Source organism: Gallinula chloropus, assembly GCF_964237585.1.
Source record: "Gallinula chloropus genome assembly, chromosome: 1".
In the NCBI taxonomy this organism is placed as follows: Eukaryota; Metazoa; Chordata; class Aves; order Gruiformes; family Rallidae; genus Gallinula; species Gallinula chloropus.
In genome coordinates, this window is record NC_140085.1 from 108,252,048 (window position 1) to 108,269,644 (window position 17,597).

At 38.8% G+C, this 17,597-nt stretch overlaps 1 protein-coding gene across 1 annotated transcript in view; it reads right to left on the bottom strand.

The window, feature by feature from the left end:
• Positions 1–17,597, bottom strand: part of TMPRSS15 (transmembrane serine protease 15) — a gene marked incomplete at both ends in the record, with an annotated part of 58,521 nt that overhangs the window by 618 nt on the left and 40,306 nt on the right. The window contains 8 exons of the mRNA XM_084279154.1: positions 1,206–1,345; positions 2,267–2,362; positions 2,606–2,787; positions 4,649–4,823; positions 5,262–5,311; positions 9,178–9,273; positions 14,242–14,374; positions 17,011–17,121. Of these exons, the coding sequence (XP_084135280.1) occupies positions 1,206–1,345; positions 2,267–2,362; positions 2,606–2,787; positions 4,649–4,823; positions 5,262–5,311; positions 9,178–9,273; positions 14,242–14,374; positions 17,011–17,121 (983 nt within the window). The remainder of the gene's footprint in view (positions 1–1,205; positions 1,346–2,266; positions 2,363–2,605; positions 2,788–4,648; positions 4,824–5,261; positions 5,312–9,177; positions 9,274–14,241; positions 14,375–17,010; positions 17,122–17,597) is intronic.

Genomic DNA, 17,597 nt, shown 5'->3' on the forward strand with positions numbered 1-17,597 from the left:
AGTTTAGAAGATGTAGCATTGCAATAGAGCACGGGAGGCCAAATTTGTTTCATCCCACTGCCTGAGTGGGGGATGAGTCAACCATGTCTTGATGAGAAAGAAAACAGTGACTGCTTTTTGTTGTCTGTTGAGTTAGCTGAAACAGTTATAGTTTTGTCTTCTCATAGCCCTGTGAATTGTTCTTTAAGGGAGAGTTCTGCAAGCACTTGGCCATTAAAATACTTCTGCCCATAACTTTAGAGCATCCTCAAAAGTTCAAAGGCTGTGACAGCAGCCTAAAGGCTGAAGAGCTATCAAGACTCAATTGTTTGTCTTTGCTCATGGTTGAATGGTCATTGATCACAACGCTGGTCACTTGTAGTCTATATCAGCCTATGGTGCTACACTGCTTTTATTTTTTTTTCAGTATGAGGTTCAGAAGGCATAAATGAAAGAGGAAAGCCGTGGAGGCTAAGGGAATGGCGTTTGAAATTAGGCTTGCATACACTCTTCTTTCTAGCCAAAGTCAATGCACCTGATGAAGGCTTGGGTTGTGAGAGCAAGGCAAGAACAATTACATGAGAATGCTCCTCATCAGACTTGAGGAGAACCAGCCAGTCTCCATGCCATAAACTCCATATTGCTGAAGGAAAAATTATCTGACATCCAACTCTGATTATGTTGAGAAACAATATATTGTAAGCAATGCTGGAATGGATAAAAACTAGATCCCCAGGAATCTGCATATGAGATCAATGCAGAAAGGTAACCTCTCCAAAAATACTGTGGCATCCACTTAGACCCCTGAGTCTGCAGATTCTGGGAAAAAGTATCACTGCTTCCGCACGCGCGCGTGCGGTCTCTCTCTCTTTCCCTGCACGAGGCATTTCCGAGACTTCAATCTATTTGGCATTTATTTCTCTGTACTCTGCTTTTCCCTAAGCATGTCCCTCTTTCCTTCCTGGAATTATTCAGCAGTAATTATTCAAAGCTTCATGCAGAAAATTTCCAGTCCTTTTCTCCCTCTGTTGTTGTTTACGTAAAGATGGTACAACACAGATTTTTATATTTTCAACTTGTATCCTGATGAAGAATTCAATGGGAGTAGAAATTACATTCATGGACTGTGACTGTCCTGATTTTAATGGCTGGAGGATCAGGGAGCATTTTATTCAGCAATTAGATGTAGTATATGCTAGCAGTGGAAATAAGTCACTTGTATTTACCTGACAGGAATCTACTCCTCCTATGTCGTAACCCGCACAGATCATGTTCTCAGTAATATTATATTCCGGCATCCATTGTTGGCATTTTTCATTTGAAATGAGAGGAACCTCTGCTTCTTGCAATATATCTGAAGTGGGACCTGATGAAAATACAAAGTCCATTTACCTGCTGTAATATATGTGTACATACCACTTAGAACACCGATGGTTTTATTCCTGTTCCAGCATGCTGGGCACGCTATGGAGCAGCAGGAGGCCCTTCCTCACCACTGTATTATTCAGGCTTACACCCCTGTAACACAGTCACTGATTAAATGGTACTCATTAGCTGAATCCTGTCTTTCATTTGTGTAATGGGGCTGAATTTGGTTATAATTAAATCAAGATTACTAAAATTGATGACTGTGAACTCACTGTGGGGAGATGTAAGGGATAATTAAGGGCTTAGGAGCTTGGATTGTCCAATGTTTCCTCACTATTCATTGTGTAACTTTGATTTACTATTTAAAGTCTTTATAAAAATTCCAGTTACCAGTTCCTACCCAAAATTTTAAATGCAAATTTATTCCAAAAATGGAGAAACAAATCCATGCAAGTAACTGTGGAAGTGAAATGGCATGTTTAGTATTTCACAGAGACTCCAAATCTGGAGCATGTGGTATACACACAGAACATACATACATGTCACACTACAGTCAGTATGTTTGACTTCTGGGGAAAATCATTTACATGTTGTCAGAAAGACTAATCTTCCTCTTCCCCACCCAATACCTGGAAATAAGATGTACACATTTCATGTTGAGAAAAGTAGTTTTCGTAACTTCTAAGGAGATGCAATAAGTTTCTTTCATATTTTAATGATCTCAGATATGTATATTTTTTTCTAATAAATAACTCATTACTGTGCTTTAGAGAAGGAAGAGTGGAGGGGAATAGTTCCCAAATTTTCATATGGAGGAGTACCTCTCTAAACTACTCAACCTTAACAAACAGTGTGGAATCAGGATCAAATTTCCCTCATGGCTTCATGCCTGTCATAACTTCCCAAGCAGATGACCCACCTTCACTCCTGATAGTACCCCAGCCAGCAATGGAGCAGTACATTCCCGGTAAAAACTGTTGGGATTTCTCTGGTAAGCAGACAGGTTGTATGTAATCTGTGAATGAAAATTGAGTGATCAATTTCAGCCTCTTCCCTGTATGCACATTTTTATGAAGTCACATAAGAGTGTGTTCATTAATACAAACCCACTTTTTTGGGTGAGGAAGTACTGGACCGACTCCAGAATGATTAGGTTGTAAAGAACGTCCCAGCACCCCACCAGCCTCATATGCTTAGCACAGTCGGGACTTGGCATCACAGAGTAAATCTGTTCCGTGGGGAAAAAAGCCCAGCTCACCTGTAAATTGCACTTTGTATTGAAGGTGCATGAGAGCAATGTCACTGTCTTTGGTACGCTTTATGTAATGAGGATTCATAATTATTTGGTCGATGTTTCGAATGACCGTTGAAGGCTGTGACGTGTCTGATTGGTCGTACAGGCCAAGAAATGCTTTCCATTGGGATGGGTTTAATTGCCTCCTAGAAGTTGCAAAGGAATACTCACAGTTATGACAGAGTAATGAAAGTTTTGAAAAACATGTTGGGTAAAATGCTAACCTTTAACCTCATGTTAATTCATAGCGCTTGCACATTTTGTCAAAACAAATAGACTGCCGCAGATGCAGTTACAGCTTTGTGATAGTGATACTATCTTTAACATCCACACTGTAAAAATTAGTGGTTGATTTTTTTTTAATGATAAGTTTATAATGCATTATTTATAAAGGATTAATGAGACAGTAGTGCAGAGGTGGTAAATACATTAACTAAATTATTACAGCTTTTTAAACACTGTGAAGAATACTGCTGACTGCCCACCAGGCAATTAATATCGGTCCCAGTTAGAAAATTATTACGGAATATCTAAAGAATAAGAGGTCTAAGATGTTGAAAATGATGCAGTTCATAGAATCAGAAAATTGGTCTCTTAATTTTTTCATTTAAATCAAAAAAGATATGCTAAACCAAAGTATGACAATCTACTGCTTTTTATTTGCTGAGCTACACATGCTGGTTTGAGGCTGTATTTAACTTAGAGAACTTAATTATTTTCTATTTTTTAATCAACCAGTTCATAGTTTCAGGAGTATGTTTTTGGCCTGACTGATGTACGGAATTGGTTTCTGATGAAGTTTTGGTTTGACATCAAGGGGTTATCTTGTTCGAAACTACGAGCATTTAAGTTAAATGCTCAGAACTAGGGTGTGAAGCCACAAGCTCCCACTTGATAAAATGAGATTTAAGGGAAAACAGAAAGGTGATTTAAGTGAAAAGGAAGTACCAAGACAGGTGTGGATTTATTGTGTGAAAACTAAAGCAGCTTGATCCTTCTCATTTCAGTGTCTTTTGTGTGGAATATAGCTCCCGTCATGCAATGAGGCAGCTTTAATGTACTGGCATAGTCTTCACTGCCTTACTACTTAGCTATTCATAATGAAAGCTCTACCGTGATTTTGAATATTAATGTTTCTTTTTTTGCCATTCCAGTTTCTAGGTGTCTTCTGCAGCGCTTGTTTTTATTGTAGATGTTATGGAAGCCAAGCCTAGAAAATGCATATTTAAATATGCATTGCTTCTTTCAGTGGTACCATTAACACCATCTAGAGGATATCCAATATTGCTTAATCGATGCGCATAAATCAAGATTCATTCCAATGATGCACAGTAAATCTTGATCCATCTATGATAATACACGGGAGGAACAGGCGACACTGGGTTAACCTTTATGAGGTATGATGTCATCCTTTATGCCACTGGCAGAGATTCAACTACTTAATGGAGTCTCACAATAATTACAGGTTAAGTGCAAATGCTCAGTATTAATACCTTATATTTAAAGTGCAATTCTTCATTGTTCAGAAAATGCTGCTTAGTTCCGTGATTCTCTGCTTTAAAGTAAGGACCGAGCAGAAAGCAGCCTTTATCTGAGCCCACAGGTGATTCAAAACACAGTAATTAAACAGTGAACTACTTATTAGTTTTTTATATCTGTGTCACAAATTTTTCATGATGTGATGCCTCCTTAGCAAACCTGCACATATCACAAGTGGCATGGCATGCATGTCACGTGGCCGTCGCAGCTAGTTGGAAAGATGCCCTGGGGTCCGCGGAGAGAAAGAGTGAATTTATACTAATTTCACTGTAAAGCAAACACCTAGAAACCCTGTGGAAAGTGCCAGTCCCCAGTGACTGCAGTGTGATCCTTTGAAGGTGTGTTGGGATTGACTGACAGCTGAGGTCATGCTTCAGCCCAGCTTTACTGACAGCTATCTGCCATTCGGATGCCTGCCTGCTGTGGAAGTACCGGACGGTGTTAGCCCGCCAGCGCAGCGAACGTTACCCATAGACACAGTGTGCTGCTGTCACCAGCCATTCGTCGCTGACAAGGGAAGCTCCACAAACGGGTCTGGAATTAAAATGGAGTGAAACTATCCAAGGCCAAGCCTCAATCCTGGCATCGCTTCCACCTACAATCCTCGTTCCGTTGTTCTGAGTTACCAGGTGTTTTCCACAAGCTAAAAGAATAAATTTATTTAAAAAAAAAAAAAAGTAGATTTTTAGGGTGATACAGTATGTTTTATTAAATTAGCTAATACTCTTGGAAAAATAGCCTTTGTAGTGTCTGACTGCTATTCAAGAATACTATTACTGTGGAAAACGTTTGGTGTTTTATAGCTGAAATCGAGATGCCACTTTATAACTTGGATTTAGATGTGTTCTCTCCTCACACCTTCTGGATTTTTTATATACATGTTTTCAGTATAGACCCATCTCTAGTGTATACTTAACTCTGAAAACAAGTGAAGACTATAAATTTTCCTGTGTTTATATCATTACAAGTATGGCTTTTATAGTCCATTTCCTAACCTTTCAATTCAAACTATAAACATTAGGCTTTATGGACTGAACAATTTGATTTCTGTGTGAAATATTCCCAGGGTATGTGTACTTACGTTTAATGTTACATTGCAGATGAACCACCAGGTTGTTCAAACAGTATTCTCTAGAATGAAAGTGCAATTAAATCACAAGTATCTACACACCAGGTAATGCTAAATGACTGTTAAATATACATACACACACACATATAAAAAAAGTGCTTATATATGCAAGTACATTAGTCTATCAGTATCAAACTGTTAACTGTAATATTTTGACCTACATATTTTAATTACATTTCAATTATAAATGTACAACATTAATGTATGTGTATTAAATGTTTGTGTTCCTCTTCAACGGACACTTAATTTGTGTATTTTATGGGAAAAAAAGTAGACTCCCCTTTTGTATTAGGGAAATGAGTCCTCTGTCTGTGACAGGTTCTCAGTAAAATTGTAGTGGAATATGGTATTTTTTCTACTTTTTGAGATCGTTTCAGTACCTTACCACTAGAGATCAGTGTGACCAAAGAATTTCAGATGTTAGTTTGGTATGGCTGTATCTTTTTACTAAGATTGTAGTGCACTGCAAAACATAGAGCTGCATATACAGGGTTAGAAATTATTTAGCAGAGATACAAATCCAGAGTCTGAAGAGCACAAGGCCACAGTTCAAAACTACTCAAGCATTTCTGATACCCAGAGGTTTTAAGATTATCTTTGTAGCTGGTAATGAATCTGAACACTTGAGACAGTGTGTGCGCTAACAATTTACACCCGATACACAGAGAAATGGATCAAAGAAAAGAAAACATGTCTGCCAATGGCTATTTCACAGTATGGATTTCCACATAATTTTAAAATAGAAAAAGGGAAGGGTACTCTAAATAAAGAATCATAGAATATGCTGAGTTGGAAGGGACCCATCAAGATCATCGAGTCCAACTCCTGGCTCCACACAGGGCCAGCCAGGTCAGAGCATGGGACTAAGCGCATCGTCCGGACGCTTCTTGAGCTCAGCCAAGCTCGGTGCTGCAACCAACCACTTCCCTGGGGAGCCTGTTCCTGTGCCCAACCACCCTCTCAGTAAAGAGCCTCTTCATAACATCCAATCTAAACCTCCCCTGTCGCAGCTTCATATCATTCCCTCAGGTTCTACCACTGGTCACTAAAGAGAGGAGATCCGCACCTGCCCCTTTGCTCCCCCTCGTCAGGAAGCCACAGACCATGATGAGGTCTCCCCTCAGTCTCCTTTTCTCCAGGCTGTACTAACCAAGGGAATTCAGCCTCTCCTCATAAGACTTCCCCTCCCAGACCGATATGCACTATGTATCCCTCACTGTATTTGCTCTAAAATTTGGTGCCTGTAGTGACAGAAATAATGCATGATGTGACCCAGCAGTTTTGCAATGGCATAGTGGTGCCAAAAGGGCAAGTGGGAACTGTAACCACCCCACACCTTCCCAGTTAAATCTTCACTATAAAGGGGGTAAGAATGAGATATGCCTCCAGCCAATAGTCTTACATGGCCATTTTCCACTTCAACACAGGTGCATAATTTTAAATCTGTAATTTAATAAGTGGAAACCAATTTATGTCATTTCAATTCAAATCTGTATTGACTTCATAAGGGTGTCCATTGGTGGTGAGATGAACGTCAAGTAGGACAACCAGAAATGCATAAACCAGCAGCAAACCAATGCTATCTACTACATAAAATGTATAGCAATTAAATAACTTTTAATCAATATGCCTCCGTAGGCTTTGAAAGGGTCCTCAGTGGGATTGTGTATTAGCTCCTTTATGAAATGGTATGCTTTCTCTCGGATGCATAAATGAGCCAAAATAACATCCAACATGTCAGATTTATCCTTATTTTTGAATGTTGAAGTAGGGAGTTGCATGTAATGAGGGTGTTGGTCTCACCACCAGTACCTACTGATTGCTTTAGTAGAAATTACTTCACAGGGCTCTGCTCTTTCTTCTTTGTGAAGCTATCTCCCAGTATGAAACCTCCTTCCTTGCCTGCACATCAGTTCACCAGTCCTCAGCTGCCACTTGGTCAGCACAGGGAAGTCCAAAAGGCAACAGCTACTGCATGTCCTGAATAGCCACACTACGTGCCTGTCTTGAGTGTCATCTATGAAGTAGCATGTTGGGTGGGTATCTGGAACCGTTGGGATCTCTGTGAGTATGATCTTAACTTACGACTGGCAAAAGCAGTTATGCCTGTGGAAACTGTTCACGGGTATCTTCAAGGCAGGATGCTGCCCCGTAACAAAGCTTTCCTGCCAAGAAATGCATTACCCAAGGGGCATGGGAGAACAGCTTCGCTGTCTCTGACACTGCAACTTCCAAGCCCTATTCTGTGTGCCCTGCTTTGCAGCAATGGTAGTTATAGTTATAGTTTGAATAAAGACCAAAGACAGTGTGAGAAATGCATTTTATAATTTGATTACCAGTTAATTAGTTTTGGGTTTGGTTTTTTTTTTTTTTAAATTATCAAATCTGTGTGATCTTTCTATCATTCATTATATGTACAAAAAAAGTGTGCGAATCTGTGATGGTGTCACCCTGTAAAATGATTCCTATCAGCTGTCCAGATGAAACATGGTAGAAGGTACCTATTTCTGCAGCAGAAATACAACTAAGATGAATTAACTTATTCCATTTCCTCCTGCATTAATCACTTTTTAGTGTTTAGTAGATTTTAACAGAAGACATCTTTAAATCATTACTGCCCTTTAAGATCTCTTGCGGTAATGCTGGTTTAGTCAGACACTCAAGAAAAAAGAAAAATAGCTTGCAATGATATTCCATTATTTTAAGGTACTTTCACTCCCAGTGAGAAAGAGAAATATTTGGGGTGAAGAGAGTAGAATTAGACCATAAAATGTTTGGGGTTTTTGGGGGTTTGTAAATAAAATACAGCATAGAAATTTAGGAATTTTCTCCCATGCTACTACGTGGTATGTTTATAAAGGAAACCTGAAAGTACATGGACTCTTGCCATCTTCAACATGGTTTCAACATTTTAGCAATTACATGGCAATTTTCTGCCTCAGTGCTTTTGGTGGGATTCCAGGAAAATATGTGTAATAAGCCCTCTCATAAGCAGAAAGACAGTAATTGAAGTCATTATATTTTTGTTTTATTTGATGATGGCAAGCTTTTCTCCTTTTGGAGGTGTACCGTAAATCCCAGAATTTCCTGAGAATATAATCCTGTGCTAACGTTTCATTTAACGTACTAGAAACTCTACCAGTTTGTAGGACCCTTTGGAATCACTTCAGCTGTTATTTGGACTGAGAAAGATTAGAATATAATGAGATAGATTTTGAGGATCATCTCTTCTAATGATTCAGTTCTAAACCTGGAGAAGTAATTTTTGTGTTAGACTAATTTGTCTATATGTAGATACCTGTCTATGGATTGCTTACTTTAGCAATCCACATTTAGCCCTAAGTCTGTATCAATAAAGTCAGTGGATAATAGAATGTGACTTAACCACATTTCAAGAGATACCTGGGTGATTGCAATTCAGAGTGCTTATTTTTCTTTATTGATTAGAGAGAGAGCCTACTGTGATAACTACTGTATAAACATGGGTGAATCCCATTCCATTTAAAATCTTCTACTATATTATATATTCATAATTTCGAGATTTCTAGATAATAAATGTTTTGTAAAAATAGCCATATTTATAATTTCCAGGGTAAATCTGTAAAAAACTTCACTTAAGTTCAAATGCTAGCTAAAAATGTAGCAAGTCTCTATCAATGTAGAATAGATGGACAAGAATGCAATGGGGAAGAATGGGTCTCCCAGTTAGGCAGAATTCAGCAGTAGGCAGAGAATAAAACCTATTCCAGATCTCATACAGAATCGTGTTACCTCTCAGATAAACTTGAGCTCGATATTAGTGTATAAATGATCACCAACACACTTTTAAGATATCCTTTGTATGAGGAAGAAACTTCACTCTACCCACCTCTCTGTAAATATTAGGCTGTGGTTAGCTTCTTTGGTGATGGTGACAAATGGGCCATCTCCAGTGAATAATACAGTTGATGACATATTTGCATCCCTGGAAGGAAATAGCACACAAACATATTTTTAGATATTTATGTTGTTCCAGCAGTGGAGAAATGTTTGGGAAATGGTTGTGCTAGTGGAATAAACTGTATATTATTTTCCCTTTATTACTCTTTATCAGGAGATATTTGAGGCTTGAAACTCACATGGATTAAAATAGGACTCACCTATATTCACTCTTGCATTTTGTTCTAAAATTTCTAATGCTACAATAATACTGAAAAGAGACAGAAATTAAATATTTTAATAGCAGTAAATTACCAATTTCGGTTTCTCTGTGCCACAAGGAAGGGTCTGTAATACCAATTCTTAAATGTATGGAGCTAAAACTGAGTATGTAAACCAGAAAGGTAATAGCTGAACCTTGGAATGTCACTGTTTTGCTTTTTTCAGTAGGGTAGTTACATTGATACTATACTTCTGTGCCTAGAGAAGAAAGGAAACTATATTTTATATCACGAAAAATCTAATGCAATAAATGTTACCTTCCTCAGATGTTGTTTCACCTCGTAAATCTGTTGAAATCAAAATAACTGTGGAATAATTCAAGGGTGTCATTGTTTGCTATTCCACAGGATAATTCCTCTGAAGTGGGGTGTACTCTTCAACTCACTTTTCTGGTAGCAAACACCAAGTATTTTGTATGTTATTGGTGAGATAAATTGTTTTGATGTTTACAACCCATATCTGGGTTTATTTTATAGGCCATTCTGCATCACATACTTTGTATCACAAAGCTTGGAACATACACCCAAGAAGCTTAGTTGCTTTCTCTTGAGAAAGCATGGGGAAAAAAGATAGCTGTGGTCAGACTGCAGAATTTTTTTGGGGTGACATACTATTCCCAGATGAACCTTTAGCCACACATATCCCAGGAGCAAGTAGAGAACCATTTATGCAGGTTTAATACACCAGGACCACCTGTGAATCAAGAGAATACCATGTTTCAAGTGCAGTGAATCTCATTCTCCTGGGAAGTCTGAAGTCTAGAATCTGCCCATAAATCTGCTCTGTAGGAAGACTAAGACTAGGTGTGTGGATTCATATGAAGAGCTGCTGTTTGCTAAATGTTCACATGTACACAAGGGTTTTTTATGAAAATTTGCAAATGATAAATAAAAATGACCTCTCTATACTTCCTGAATTTGAAATGATGCTTCTTAAACAACAGCTTTAAGCCAAGCTCACTAGTGGTGTCTGATCCTAAGTGAAACACTGGATCTACCAGTCCAAAAGAATCATCGAGGTTCTTCTGTGGCTTTCAGGTCAAAATGCACATTATTACTTGGTGACAACTGACATGAAACTGTCACCACATTATTGGGACTGCCCTAACTCTGGTCCTCAATGCTGCAAACAGCCTGAACACACAGAGAACTAGGGGTTTTTTTCTACATCCAGAACATGACTCTCATTGGCTTTACAGCAGAGTAAGATCATACTGTCCAATATCCTATTTTTTCCATCAGAATAGATATTTTTTTCTGCATAAATATTGGGGATTATTTCCACCCCTTTCAGCCCATGTTATATTCTCAGCTGGAAAACCTGGGTCTGACAGTTACAGGCAGGATCTTCTGAGGTCTCTCAAGGATCTATGCATGTAGCTACTGCTGTTCATAAGTGGGGAGAATGGAAACCTGATCGACCTGGAAATCATAAACATGACATTCTATTTCAACTAACTCATTTCCATCTCAATAATTTTGAGGGTTGAGAGCAAGCCCTAAACTTTCAGTCCTTGTAAGAAGTCTTGGTATCAAACTGGGGAATAAGCCAGGACAACCAGAGAAGTGACAAACATTTCTTAGCTGCCTCCCAAGGTGAGAACCAGAAGGCTAACTGCCTCAAAGGTCTTCGTGGCTACGGTGGACCCTTTTGCATCCCTCCAGGGAAACTTCCATGCTCATTTACCTCTCTGAAACACCTGTACACCAATATAAGCACCATGAGGAATAAGTAGCAAGAATTAGAGTTCTGAGTGTGATCACAGGGCCATCATCTCATTGCATTTAGAGAGACATGGTGGGAAAACTTGCATGATTGGAACACTGTTGTGGATGGCTATGTGCATTTTAGGTAAGACAGGCCAGCAAGGTGAGGTGGTGGAATTGCTCTTTACATGAGAGAGCAACTGGAATGCACTGAGCTCTGCCAAAGGTTAGATGAAGAACAAGTTGAGGGCTTACAAGTAAGAATTAAGGTGCAGGCTAATATAGGGGACACTGTTGTGGGTGTTTACTACAGGCCACCTGATCAGGAAGAGGAAATCAATGAGGCCTGCAGACAGCTGTAAATAGCCTCACCATCACAGGCCCTGGTCCTCATGGGGGACTTGAACCTCCCAGACATTTGCTGGTAAGGAGACAGAGGCAAGCACACACAGTCCAGGAGATTTCCACTGCTGAATGAGGTGCACACCTCATGCAAAGATGTTGTCTACCTTGACTTCAGCAAGGCTTTTAACATTGTCCCCCATAACATCCTCATAAAGCAAGCTTAGGAAGTGTGGGTTGCATTGCTGGGCTGTGACGTGGATTGAGAACAAGCTGAATGGTAGGGCTCAGAGTGCTGTGTCCAATTCTGGGCTCCCCAGTTCAAGACAGACAAGGAACTACTGGAGAGAGTCCAGTGGAGGGGGGCAATGAGGATGATGAGGGGACTGGAGCATTGTGGTTCAGCCCCAGGCAGCAGCTGAGCTCCCGGCACTGCTTACGCACCCCTCCAAACAGAAAAGCCCCACGGGCTGGGGTAAGGGCAGTTACTGACACAGCACTGTGAGGAGAACAATGACAGAGCCTGTGACAGAATACACACACAAGGTGATGACACAGAGCACTACACAGACCTGATGAGGTGATAACAGAGAGCAGTGGCACTGACTTGATGGCCAATGCGGCATGTGACCACACTTGGACTGTCCTGGAGCCACATGGACCCGCTGCTCCCTGACTAGGCCCTGTTATGGGGGTGTGATGTCACCTGGTGTGGAAACAGCCCTGGCCAGCTCAGCTCCCCTGTGCTGGCTGCTTGGGGAAGGGAACTCCGGCCTGGCCGGAAACAGGAAAATTTGAAAAATGGAGGCAAAAGGATTCACATAAACTCTATAGCTACATAATTAATTAGGATATGCTACAGGACTCCCATCATTTCTGTCCTTTTCATAAATTACACAGTAAATGAGACTATCAAATTTATAAGCAATTAACAGAAAAAGTAAATTGTCCTAGATGAACCTTAGCTGCTTTCTCTAATAAATCATGATTCTAAGTAATTACTCAGTATAGGAGCATGAGCTATAGCAGATTCGAGACCTGTTATTACAAGCACCCATTTAGTAACAAATACAGTGCCATTTATTAAGAAATGGGTTGCTACAGGGGCATTTGTGGAAGGCAGAAATTGCCTGACACTTACAGGAGTTATATATATGTGTACATATATAAGAATTTTATTTTATCCTATTCTGTAGGATCAGTAACCACAGTAGCACCCGGGATATGAGAATATGATGCAATTTACATTTACAAATGCTTTTTGTGGATAATGGGCATATGTAATAAACTGAGACATGGAATTAAAAAGAAGTAATCAGGAATTTTTTTTAAAAAGAGTATCTGTCTAGTTTATAGAGCCAAAGTGAAACATATTGCCATAGAGTGTTATGGAGACAAAAGTGTAAGTAATTTTTAAAAGGTAATAGAAAGTACCATGTAAGACAAAGTTCAGTGAGGCCTATCAAATATAAAAATGCAAATTAAACCAATAGACCACAAAATGACTAGTCTCCAGAAGTTAGAGAGGAAGATGAGGTGCAGGAGAAAGAATCAGGGGCTACTGCTCACCGTAAAGGACAAGTTATTTCACTAGAAGAACATTTAGTTATAGTTTGTGTGTTCTTACATGCATGTGTAAATGAGATAACTACATACATAAATTAAATTATGGATTTGTGCATGCAGGTATCTGATGTTTATGTAAATGCAGTACCTACACAAAAGCAAAAAAGTAAAAAAAAACCCCAAATGATCACACATTCATCCAATGATTAAAAATATTTCCAAATAACACTTAAATATTTTTCTAAGTCCTCCTAACTCTGTGATGTCTATAATTAATTTATCAGAAGGGCATTTGTGGGCCTCTTACTTTGGTCAGAGACCAACATAATGAATTTCAAGCTTAGAATTTAATCTGATTGTTACTCTGATGCGTGACATTCCCTAAAAACCTTGGCATTGTAGGAAAGCTATTTATTATTAAGTGAATGGCAGTAAAGCTGCATATAGCATAAGTAAGGCCAGAATTTATGCCATAAATTTTACCATAGATTGAAAAATACAGAACATCTGCACTCAACCCTCTCCACCTCTTGCCTGGAAATTCTGCTGTGCAGTGACTGAAACCACACCTATTTTTTTCAGTGGTATATTTCCCTCCTCCCTCCCCTCTCCAAGTACACCTCAAGAGAAATAGTTTCCTCTGCCAACCGCTCAGGTCTAATGATATGTATGAAGCCTCTTGGGAGCCAAATAGCAGAATATTCAAGTAATTATCTTGAATTTGCTTGAAATGAACATTAGTATGACAATGGAGCAGTCAAGGCTGCTGTTTGCTCCGGCACTCTTGAGCCATCCGTATAAAAGTGAAGATGAAGACGCAGACGATGACAAAGTGATGAAAGACTAATACTTCCACATCAGTCTCCTAATGTTCTCCAATATGTATCCTCATGCCTAATCTGCCACATTGTCTCATCAGTCCTATAAGGAACGCCATCAAAACAGGGTTTGCAACATTTTCTTACAAATTTCTTGGCACATCAAACACTTCACTTACCACAGACAATTCCCTTCTTAAGAATGGTAAAGACACCAGTAAAATAATGAGGAAAACACTAATATAAAGACTCAAGAACCTTGCAAACAATTGAAAAGGACAATGAATAATTTTCACTCACCCTAACCCCAGCAGCTGGCAAACACTGTCTGAAATCTCTTCATTCCAATCATCTGCACATGCCAAGTGCCACATCTTCCCAATCCTGGCCTGTACCAGCCCTTCGGTGCTTAGAGAACCATTAAGCAATCTCACTGTAGACCAAAATGGACAGAAGCATTTTAGGTAGGTGGTAAACCACCCCCTGCCCGCCCCCTGAGCAAACAGAAATGTAATATAAGCAGATTTATTACTACCAGCAAAGAGCAAATAAAAGTTTCAATATGCCACAGCAGTAATAAAACCAGCATCTCCAGGATGCTGTGTTCCCACAGGAAGGAAATGTTATTGCTATCTCCCTTCTATATTTCTGCCACAAGAGAGTTTCATACCCTGTATTTTACAAATGTCTCAGGAATAAACAGTACATTTTCCACGAACTGTAACCAATGCTTTTTCTTAGCTATCATTATGTAATTTCCAGATGCAGTGTGAAAGTTTAACTGCACAATGCTCCGTAACACTGATTGGTTAAAACCAGAGCTGACAGAAAAATTGGATTTTCCAGTTCCAATTGCTATGAGAATTTTCACTGTTTCTTTGCAGCTTTAGTTAAAACAAACACAAATAATAAAAGTTACCTGAAAACCAACCTTTCTGTCTTTTTTCCCTAAACAAAATATTCAGAACAAATATTCATAAATTCATTAAGCATATGGTGAAAAATCTTATGCTATTGGCATAGTAACTAAGGAAGTTGGTCCTTAACCCTCAGCTAAGGATTAAGGAGATTAACAGAATCCCATATATGTCAGGAGGTACAGCTGCATTTTACCAGATGACAGGCAATGCCAATATGAAGTAGGGAAAAACAATGCATTTGAAATTTACTGATTGCCAAATTATTTTTTTGTCAAAATTCTAGTTTTCTAGAAAACCCTTTTCCACCACAGTATTTCCTCAAAAATGTGCACCCACTATAGTAAAAAAAGAGAAAAATCTAATATTTAGGAATGCCTCTGACACCTGGAGTACATGAATGAAGTGTACATGAATGAAGTGGTTAATGGTAAAACTCAGTCATGAGAAATTTTTGAGCACTTTTGAATCTCAGAATTCCTTGCACCATAAGGTTTCTAAAAATCACTTTTGACACTTCTCTCTTCTACTTGAACTACAGTTCTGTTTCCTTTATGCTCATTGGATTCATGTTCTTCTCCAAACACACTTTTGGTTAGAAATAAGAGAGTCATTGAGCACTCAACACCTGCTTAATTAAAACATATTTTTAGAATTCTGCAAAGGAAGGGATAGGGGATGCCTTTTCTTTGCATTCCCTGGGAAGTTTCAGAAGTTGGAGTATTTGAAAATGATGGTTTATCTAGTTCAAATTGTCACTTCTGATAAGAAATTGAAATTGGTTTCAGGAAAATGACCAAGACTTTTGGACACTGAAAAGACTCAATGTGAAGATGTCTAATTGAATTTTCATTTTATTTTAAGACTTAAATTGATTCAGCCAATGTTTCGATTAAATGGGTTTTTGGAAACAATTCACTCACTCACTTAATGTGAGGTAATTTGTTATGGAGTAGTAGACAATCTATGACAAAATAAATCTATGGGAAAATTTACATCAAGTTAATGTAGGTGATGGTTACCTTGTTCAGATCTTTAATAATGGCTAGAGAAAACTCATTTCAGTTTTCATTTCTTAAGGAGCTGAAGTGAATTTTATTCTATGCATTTTAAAGGAAGAATGTTTGCAACAAAATATCTCATTGCAATAATATGAAGAGCAAATCTACACCTTTGGATGCATGTATATCTATATGCATACATATATTTATATATGGCATATATGAAAAAAATGTGTGTGAAAGACATTGAAATCAATGAGAACTGTCAGCACACATCCAAGGATATATCTGATGTCCTAAACCGTGGCAAGATAATATTGTACTGAGCTTAAAAGCTCGTTTTTAGCTCTTCCATTAGTTCTCCATAGTAATTGTCAGAACAGCACTTTGTCAGAAACAGCAGTTTAATTTCTGTGCTAGTTCCAACATGATTTTAACATAATTTTTTTTTAACATTTAAATTATTGCTTAGAGAACACCATTTCCATGTTATGTGAAATGAAGCCATATACTGAACACCTACATTTTGGAAAGGATTATTTCACCAGATCACTAAACAATAGCAGCTGTTGGTTTCTTCATTGTAGGGACATGCACATCCACTATGACTGATGGATCCTTTGCAGCTATGGCATCCCTTCACCCCATGGCAATGCCTTCACAAGATGGAGTCCAGGCAGGCTGAAGGGTGCCACATGCCACAGCATGGCCTGACACCTGCAAGATTATCTGGGAATGTGTATCAAGAAGACTCTTATTCTTTACCCTACACTGCAGAACTTACACTGCTGTGAAACTCAAACTAATTACAGAACACAAGCGATAGAATTTTGGAATACGAAATGGATAAAGAAGGGAAGCATATAATGACTTTTCATTTAATTTTGAGGCCACTTTAAGCAGCCACAGTTTTTTGCAGGTGGGAACTTTTTACCTTTTCAAGAGATCTTTAGTAGTTTACAGGCGCTATCTCAGAAAAGAGACTTTGTTTTTTTGGCCCTGAAAAACCAAATGAGAAACTGCTGTGCATAATGGCACGGCCTGCATGCTGCTGCAGTAGTTTGCACTAGTGGAGGTTTTGTGGTTTTTTCCTATTTAATTTCTGCTGAATATGCACACATTTATTTCACTTTGTATCAAGGAAACCTTACCACACTTTGCCTCATCAGAGCCATCTTCACACTGAGGCAGGTTGTCACATAGGTTGTGCAATGGTATACACTCCCCACTACCACAGTGATGCTCATCAACTCCACAAACTCCTGAAGGAAAACAGGAAAGGAAAATTAATCTTTAATTACGAAGAGGGTTGATGTTTACTGGAGATCATACAGTTCAGCTGAAGGAAAAGATGAGTGGATAGTGTTTAGGACTTATTTCCTTTTCTTACCTTTCCTATCTATTTCTTTTTAAAAATAAAGATTATTTTCAGATAAATAGAAGCTAGCTGGACAAAATATTCTCTAAGCAGCTGGGAAAAATCTCACATACACTAGCCCTTGTTCTCATGGGGGACTTCAAATTACCCTATGTCTGCTGGAAATATAATACAAGAGAGGAAACAGTCTAGGAGGTTCCTGGAGCATGTGGAAGAAAGCATACTGATACAGTTGATGAGTAAGCCAACTTGGGAACTCTGTGAACAAAGAAGGACTTGTGGGTGATGTGACCATTAGAGGCCATTTTTGGGCATAGTGATCATGAAATGGTAGAGCTTTTGATTCTTGGAGAAGTAAGG